This window comes from Miniopterus natalensis, chromosome X, assembly GCF_054644295.1.
Source record: "Miniopterus natalensis isolate mMinNat1 chromosome X, mMinNat1.hap1, whole genome shotgun sequence".
NCBI lineage: Eukaryota > Metazoa > Chordata > Mammalia > Chiroptera > Miniopteridae > Miniopterus > Miniopterus natalensis.
Window position 1 is genome coordinate 18,881,911 of NC_142103.1, and position 8,971 is coordinate 18,890,881.

General features: G+C 35.6%; 2 protein-coding genes across 2 annotated transcripts in view; one reads left to right on the plus strand and one right to left on the minus strand.

Annotated features, from left to right (window-relative positions):
* The first annotated feature begins 2,500 nt into the window (after positions 1-2,500).
* CT83 (cancer/testis antigen 83) lies at positions 2,501-3,677 on the plus strand. The gene is made up of 2 exons (XM_016202690.1): positions 2,501-2,575; positions 3,381-3,677. Exons 1-2 carry the CDS (start codon positions 2,501-2,503, stop codon positions 3,675-3,677), a joined length of 372 nt encoding a protein of 123 aa, XP_016058176.1.
* A 3,197-nt stretch (positions 3,678-6,874) lies between these two features.
* Positions 6,875-8,971, minus strand: part of SLC6A14 (solute carrier family 6 member 14) — a 31,895-nt gene continuing 29,798 nt past the window's right edge. Inside the window, exons 13-14 of the mRNA XM_016202692.2 lie at positions 8,214-8,381; positions 6,875-7,021 (exon numbers count right to left, since the gene is read on the minus strand). Coding sequence (XP_016058178.2) covers positions 6,875-7,021; positions 8,214-8,381 — 315 coding nt within the window. The remainder of the gene's footprint in view (positions 7,022-8,213; positions 8,382-8,971) is intronic.

Here is an 8,971-nt window from a genome sequence, read left to right on the forward strand (position 1 = left end):
AAAGAAGTTATATGCATATATGCATAACCCATGGACACAGTTAATAACGGGGTGAAGGCCTGGGGAGGGGGTGGGAGTGAAGTGGAGTGGGTCAATTGGGGGTGGAAATGGGACACCTGTAATACTTGCAACAATAAAGATAAATTTAAAAAAAAAAAAAAAGTGGCGTATATATACAATGGAATAGAATTCGGCCACAAAAAATAATGAAACCTTGCCATCTGCAACAACATAGAGGGACCTAGAGGGTATTGTGTTGGGTGAAATAAGTTAGAAAGAAAGACAAATGCCAGGTGATTTCACTTGTATATGAAATGTAAAAAACATGATAAACAAACAAGCAGAACAGAAACAGATTCATACATAGAGAACATTTTGATGGTTTCCAGATGGGAGAGGGGTGTTGGAGGTTGGGTAAAAAAGGTAAAGGGATTAAGAAGTACAAATTGGCCCAGCCAGTGTGGCTCAGTGGTTGAATGTCAACCCATGGAGCAAGAGGTCACTGGTTTGATTGCAGGTCAGGGCATATGCCCGAGGTGCAGGCTCAAACCCCAGTAAGAGGCATGCAGGAGACAACCAATTGATGTTTCTCTCTTATCAATGTTTCTATCTCTCTATCCATCCCTCTCCCTTCCTCTCTAAAAAAATCAATAAAAACATATTTTTAAAAAGAAGTATAAATTGGTAGTTATAAAATAGTTATGGGGATGTAAAGTATGGCATAGGGAACATAATCAACAATATTGTAATAACTAGGTATGGTGTCAAATGGGTATTAGATTTATTGGGGTGCTCACTTCATAAGTTATATATTTATATATAATAATGAGGTTGTACACCTGAAACTAATATAATATTGTACACGAAATGTAACTGAAAAAATTATTTTAAATGACAGAAACTAAAACATAAAGAGAAAAAAACTGAAAAAAATACCAGAATAGGGTACCAATGACTAAGGGACAACTACAAAAGGTATAACATGCATAATGGGAATAGCAGAAGAAGAAAGAGAGAAAAAGGAGGGAATATGGGAGGAAGAGGAGTGATAGGTGAGGGGAGAAGGAAAAGAAGAAGAACTATTTAAAGCAATAAGAACTAAGAATTTCCCCCAAATTAATGCCAGACACAAAATCAAAATCCAGGAAGCTCAGAGAAGTACAAGCATGATACATGCTTATCTCAGGACTTCTACATTCATTTCTATGGGCATTTGATTAATATCTATCTCCCATGCTAGAGTGCATATTCCGGGTGAGTAGACTTTATTTTTTGCTCATAATCATGCTCCCAGGATACATCACAGTGCCCACCCTTTGCTTGGGTGTATAATAAATACTTGTTGAATAAATAAATATTTAAGCTTTGAATTCATAATTGGAAAGTAAGTTTGGTAAGAAAAGTTTATACGTGTAATTCCTCTCCATCCTATCTATATAAAGATGAGAGTTAGTCCCCAAGCAGTTAGTGAGTTGCAGTTTGACACTCATCTTGATATTATCCTGGCTTTTTTTTTTCTTTTAGTTCAGTGTCACCTTGTACATTTACCTGAATTTCTTGAACATTTTTAACTTGTTTAGAACAATGTTTCCTGTATCTGTTAGTTTTCATTAATACTATTCCAAATATAGTGTTCAATTCCTTGGGTGGAAAATATGAAATATTTGATGTTCACAAGTCAACCAGTGGAGGTAGAGATTGCAGGGCTGGGGATGAAAGTGATGGAATGGAAGTTTCTCTGGAGTCAAACTGTGGATTTTAGGTCCTGCTTTTGCCACTAGTTTCAAATGAGTTTACTTAACTCCTGAATCTGTTTCTGCATTTCCAAAAATAGACACAGTATTAGAAACACCTATAGCCCAAAATATTGTGAGAATTTTATGGGGAAATGTCTGTTGAATTACTTTTTAAACTGTACAGTAACACAAATGTACATAATTATCTCAACGCTATAGGATTGGAGTGCATCTTAAAATAGGAACGGGAGCCTGGAGAAGGCTTCTGACAAAGTCATAATTTGTGGATAACTACTTTTTACGGTGCATTTCTATCTTGTTTTTGACCTTGTTTTTGAAATGAAGAACAGAGTAGTTGCAGCAGAGACAAACATATATTTAAAAAGAAGAAAGGGAAGGAACAGCACTTTTAAAATATTGCATTTAACCAGCCAATCCGGTGTCTGTACTTCTACCATTTTTCAGCTTCCTGGAAATCCCCAACTAAACCCATCTGGCTCTTACTCTCTTCCCTAACAACCTGCAGCCTGGTTTCCCCCAAGTGGGGTTTTGCATCCTCAGATTGTGAGGTATTGCTCTTACATGCTTGCTCAATTGTGAGGTCACATGACCTCCAGTATGTAAAGTAGGATGCTAAAGCACATCCCAGTAGCATCAGGCAGTGTGGGAAGATCAGCAGCTGGACGGGGGCTTCTGGAGTTCCGGTGGCTAGTGGCCCCCTGCCCACCAGTGCCTGAGTAGAGAGAAGAGGCCAAAAAGAAACCATGAGCATCCTGTTGCTCCTAGTGGGTGGTGTTTTGTTCGCCTTTATGTTTCTTTCCTGGAAAGACCAGTTTCAGGTAAGGTGTGCAAGAGAGATTGGAAAGAGATGAAGCTAGGTGAATACATGGATAGGGTGGGTTGAGGGGTTGTCTAAGAAAATAGAAAGATAGTAAAATGGTAAAATAAGGGTAAGGGGAGATCACTTCATTCCCCTTATTCTCTTGATAGAGCCCCAGATGTTTATCTTTACCCCCACACTTCTCTCATCTTGACCAGTGATTTGACAGCTGTGACCTGTTGTTAAAAAAAAAAAAAAAAACCCAAGTCACTGATATGGTCAGCTTTTTACCCACTAAAAAGTACAGCTTAAAGTGCCCACTCTCTACCACCACCTCCCATTTTAAGAATCTGTACCTTCTCTCTTTTCTTCTCTGGCTTCTACTGCCCCTGTTTCTGTTCTCCTCTTCCTCCCCTGTATTTCCCTTTTCAGCCATCTGTATGATAAGTTTAGGGGCATTCACAAATAATTCAGGTCAAAATGTGATATTACTGGCGATATTTAAAGTTGCAAATGAATCACTTTTAGGTAAGGGTCAGACAGGCTCCAAATAGAAACCTACTGGACTGCCCAAGAAATGTAAGGTAAAGATATGACATTTTAGCATTAAAAGGTCACTTTTATATATCCCCCCCCCCCAGTCTGTGTTTGGGAAGAGCATATTTCCAAATCAGTGTAATCATTCAACAGATTTTTAATCTGTAATTTTTAGGGGAGAACAGTCCGTTGATTTTGGTAATGAAGACTAGCATGTTGTTATTTGGTAATATTTGTAAATTGCTAAACTCAATAAACTACATATGTGTAATTTCCTTCCCTTATAGAAAAACAGTGGTGAAATGTCATCAAATTCAACCATTCTTGTACTAGTAAGACCATTGTCATCTACTGGGTCAACTAAGGGTAATACTGTTAACAGTCTTACAGTCAACAGCCTCTCTCAGGACATGTTCATTAATTTCCCACACTCGATAGTCATACAAGAACTAATATTGGTAAACCTCAAGATGGTGGAATACAGGCTGACTGAATCGGAACAATGCCTAGTTACTAAGGATTTAAATGGTGCATTAGTTAACTGTAAATCCACTGGCATGCTTATAGAATGTGCTGACTGTTAAGTCAATCATTAAAAGCACTTTGAGCGTATTCATTTGATTATATGTTTATACCAAATGAATTACTTTTTAAAAGAGAAGGAGATGCCAAGTAAGATGCAAAATTCAGACATTTATCAATTTGCTTACTCACATTTAAAGAACTGATTAGATGTTGCTAATATATATATATATTACTGGGGAAGGAATGAAAGCACAACAGAGAAAGAAAAGAATCTAGTCAAGATATAGTTATTTTCATTTCACTCATGTGAAAAATGGTTTCTCTAATGGTTTACAATACAGTACCATCCATGTCTCCAAGTTTGCATTAAAGTAAATGGATTCAATGGGAAACTTTCCATTAATGCAGAATACTCCTTTTTCACCATTGTGGAATCTGTGTAATAATAAGAGCTATCATTGAGCACCCTAAAATATACCAGGCACTCTGTTAAGATCTGTGCTTTACACATTTGTGAAGAGAGTCACTTCTAGCTACTTTTTGTAGTAAGCTCTTAAAGGGAATTTCTTCTTCATCACCCACTCCTCACTGCCAATTAGATATTATTTCATTAGAAATGTACTTAAATCTTTCCTGAATTGCAAGAGTCACCTGTAGAAAATTGCATGCACTTTTCTACTTGTAAAAAATCCACACCTCAAATAGCATCAAAATATAATGGCAGAATGCCTGTGCTATAATATGGATTAAAATTAAGAAAAAAGTATTTCTAAACTCTAGTCACCAATCTATTTCATATAATATTTTATAAAATCCAGTGTAACTGAGGAATTAACAATCTGTTGAAGTTCACTAACAGCATTTGATCTACCCTCAAAGAAATCCCTCAAAATATCTAAGATGAGTTCATCTTATATATATGTATGTACATAACTCACTGAGATTGTTCAATTACAGGCCTACCTACTTACCTACCTTCATGCCCACTCCTCTCAAAACAAATTATTAGTATAAATTAAAGAATTACCTTAATCCCGTACTCCTTTAACCCTCAATCTAAAGGAAGCAGCAAAGGAATTTAAAATGTAAAATGTATAGGAAATTAAGGTTTAAAATTATTCCTTTTATTTCTTATTTGCCAAGAAAAAAGCTAGCTGTGGTGTGTGTGGTTCTTAAACTTTTGAGCCACAGATCTCTTTAATATTCTGATGAAGACTATGGACACTTTCCTTAGAAAAATGTGTGCATATATACACATAGAAAAATATTGCATACAATTTTATGTATGTGGTAGGAAGTTAGACATGAGCAGAGCAAGGACAATGGGCCAGGTACAGAAGGTCACCAGGGTGGAAAGCCCTGGGTGCCTAGGAAAGGACAATTGTAAGGTGGGACCTCACCCCCAGGGTGACCTCCTCTCCTACCATATCACTGGTCATGCAGTTTGGACCCCCTGACCTTTCCTCCCTAGAGATAACATCTAGGCTTCAGTTGTATCTCAGCTGCAAGCCCAGAAAAGCAGCAAAACCAGGCAAGTGACTCCAAAGCTGACCTCAGGACCAGCTGCATTGGATAATGACCCTCTGCCTTGGCATGGACCAAACAATCAGTGGAGAGCTACTCTTGGGGGTGGGGGGTGTTGAAAGGACACACCTGAAAAGCTGCTGAATATTCTATTAAGATCTTCCCCTGGGATCTCCCCTAAAATTTCCACCCTTAAAACCCTTAGGACCAGGACCCAGTGTGCTTTCCCTCCTGGGAGCATGCCCATGTCTTTCCCTTTCCCTTCCCTTCCCCTTTCCCCAACTCCCAGGGTGTTACCATGACCTTCCTCACTCCCAAGCTCCAAGGGCCCTTCCTTTGCCTCTATAACCAGTTTCCTAAGCCCATTTCTTCTATGAATTACCTCTTCCACCTCTGTGATTTTATAAATAAATGTTCTCTTATAGTTTTGAGTCTTGGCTCTGAATTCTTCTCTAGCCAAAACTCGAGTACCGAGGTTGCTGAACCCAGGTCCAATCTGACCCCTGGTGCCTTTCCCACCACCTACAACACTTCCATATGTTCTCTGAAGCCCAAGTTAAAAACCTTAAAAATAGTTGAAAACTTTCTTACATATTTACGCAACGTTCATCATCCTAGGCTGTGATGTTTTAACCAATTGTCAATAATATGTAATCAGTGTAAAAAACTATTAATGATATGTTTTCATTGTCTTCTGTAAGGAAACTGGGACATAGGACTTTCTAATTTGGTTTCTCTCATTCTTGACAAGTTTAGCAAATGTATATCCTATAAGTATGTAAATAAGTTATCACCTGTAAGTAGTGACATATTCAAATAAGACAAAATCATTATACTTGATCTATTAACTATATATTACAGCATAAGTTTTTAAATTTGATTGAATCCATTTCCTGATTAGTATTTTGTTCCATGTTCTATTTTAAATTACACCTAGATTTCAGAGAATACAATGAACTACTCTTAATTTCTAAAACAGTAGAAATTAGATGGGTCATATTTTTCTTCCAAATATAACCTAAAGAAGACATTATATGGGGAAAGAAGTACTTAAAGATTCTGGTTTCCATTTTCTAGATTTATCACTTATAATACATAGGATCCTTATTTTTCTGTCTTATTTTACTATTTGTAAATAAAGAACATTACTAAGTTCACATAGAAAAAGACATAAATACATAAAGTTTTTAGATCTATTTGGATCAAAAGCATTAAACTACAGTCCTCATGTTATATATACAAGTCCATTTATCCCATATATGTATGACATTTGTAATCAAGTGAGACCTTCCATTTTAACACTTTCTTTTAATTATACTGATTTATTTCCCCCAGCTTTAGGGGGGGAAAAGATTGTATAACAAGATAATATAAACAAATAATATTTAAAAACTTGTACAATAGAAAATATAACTATTTTCTAAATAACCTGCTCAAATTAAAGCCTTCAATATAATATGGTAATATGTACAAAAATGTTATTGTGAAATAGAGATAGCTATGTGTGTGTTATACAGATAGATCATCTAAAAAGAAATATAATAAGCACATTGTTAAACATTAGTAGATTCACATTTTTATATTACATTCCTGCTTAAATGGAAAAAAAATGGTTGTTATACTATTATGAACATATATATACATTTTATTCAATTAACATACAAATAAATAAAAATTCTCTCTATTCTAAAATAATCACATTACACAAGTACATATTTTTAAAAATTAGAACTTATTCTGGTTTTCCACTGCCGCTGACAGTAGGTATTTCATGGTCAATCTCTTTCTTAGGATCTATCATGTCTTTATATCTCTCCCCACGGTGTCGTTCCAGGTATGGACCCCAGTTGGAAGCTGGTCTGCAGCAGCTTACAATACGCTAAAATGGGGAGGAAAAAAAGCTGTCTTAGAACTTAAGTGCTACAATCTGTAAATAAATAAGTATCAAAGTACATTTTTATTTTAGAATGTTACATTTCAGTGCCCTAGCCTTAGGGTGACAGTTTGGTGAGGATCTAAACCAGTGTATACCTGGAAAGTTTCAAAAACAAAAGAAAAGGAACTCCAGGTAAAACAATTGACCTAGATCCATTCTTGGATGGGCTTAGGTATTTATTTAAAATCTGACTACTGAGCCTACCTTGTCATTGCCCTATGTCCTAGTGATGTGTTATAATCAATTGTATCCCCCTAGTCTCCATGGAAGAGGGATGACTTGGGATCTAGTTTGGGTTCAAGATAATTTACCAGTATTTTCCCAGTCTAAACATACTATTAAGACATGTATTATAAACAGAGCAGGTTGTGTTTTTTTCAGACCAGGTTTTACAAGTGAACATTATAGATATAAAACAAAAAGGTCAGGTCATTTGCTTTGCTTTTGCATCATCTCCAGGAACAACTTAGTACAAGTATAGATATGATAACTTTTATGTGCTAAGCACTCTAATAGTGCCTGAGGTTATAGCAACAAACAAGACAAGACTTCTCCTTAAAGGAGCTGATAGTCTAGTACAAGGAGACACACAAATATATGTATAGAATAATACAATGCTATGCACATAGCAATGGATGTTTGTCTCAGGTTATAGAAGTAGCCTAAAGGAAAGAGTGATTAATTTGATCTCATGGTCATCATCTCATATTATCACCATACTGGTAAATTAATCTTCAGTTTGATCATAGCGCTTTATATGAAGTACAAATAATATTAATTTTAATTGAATTTTTGGGGGTGATATTGGTTAATAAAATTATATAGGTTTCAGGAGTACATTCTATAATACATCATCTGTATATAAACTAACAAACAAACTAGAAACAGACTTATAGATACAGAGAACAGACTGATAATTGTCAGAGGAGAGGGGGAGGGGGACAGAGTGAAAAAGGTACAGGGATTAAGCAAAAACAAAACAAAAAAAAACCCTCATAGACAGACAACAATATGGTGATCATCAGAAGGGAAGGGTGGTGAGGAAAGGTAAGAAAGGGTAAAAGGGGGACAAATGGTGATGGAAGGATACTTGACTTGGGGTGGTGAATAAATAATATTAATTTAATGTGCTTACTTGAAAGATATTTCCTTTAGCTTGAATTATTTTTATAACAGCCATAATTGGAATCCAAATAATGCAGAAAATAATCATACACCAGCCGATAGCAACTCCCCAGTCCGGGTATGGAATTTCACCATAACTAGGTCTACTAAATTTCACCAGTGACCAGATAAAAATTGCCTGTGAAAGTTAACATATGAAAAGCCAATGCTAAAGATCAGATTTTATTGCACTAATGATTTTAATTGCACTAATTATTAGCAATTTGATTCCATTCCTTAGAAATAATTTATCAAAAGCAATTACAATGAAAATGCATACAAGCAGCTAAGATCAGGTACCTAGCCAGAAGATAACAATACTAAGTGAACCAATCTAAATAACTTGTATTTGGCTTTGAATAAATTCTTTCAAAATTAACACCTCCATATATTTATAAAAGATACAAATACTTACACAACATATGTTTCAATAAAATACTTTACCATAAAATATAGCAGATTGAAAGTAAAATAATATCTGAAATTTTCTGTTATTGAACTTCTTACTTGTATTTATAATAGCATTGTTTTAGTCTATGCCATTAGCTAGCCAGCATATCAATTTAATGAGAATGTACACTTTAGTGAACATGCTTTGCTCCTCGCTTAGCAATTGTTTCTATTATTTCTCACTGCACAGAGCATCCTTACTCCACACCCAAGCACACATGCACTCACATACTAGTAGTACAACATATTTACCAAAGCACACATCACTTCCAGCCTCTT

Bases quoted from the DNA above. Each gene is read 5' to 3' on its own strand.
- CT83 (XM_016202690.1), top strand. From the start codon at position 2,501: ATGAGCATCCTGTTGCTCCTAGTGGGTGGTGTTTTGTTCGCCTTTATG. The intron at 2,576-3,380 runs GTAAGGTGTGCA...CTTCCCTTATAG, and splicing joins CCTGGAAAGACCAGTTTCAG to AAAAACAGTGGTGAAATGTC.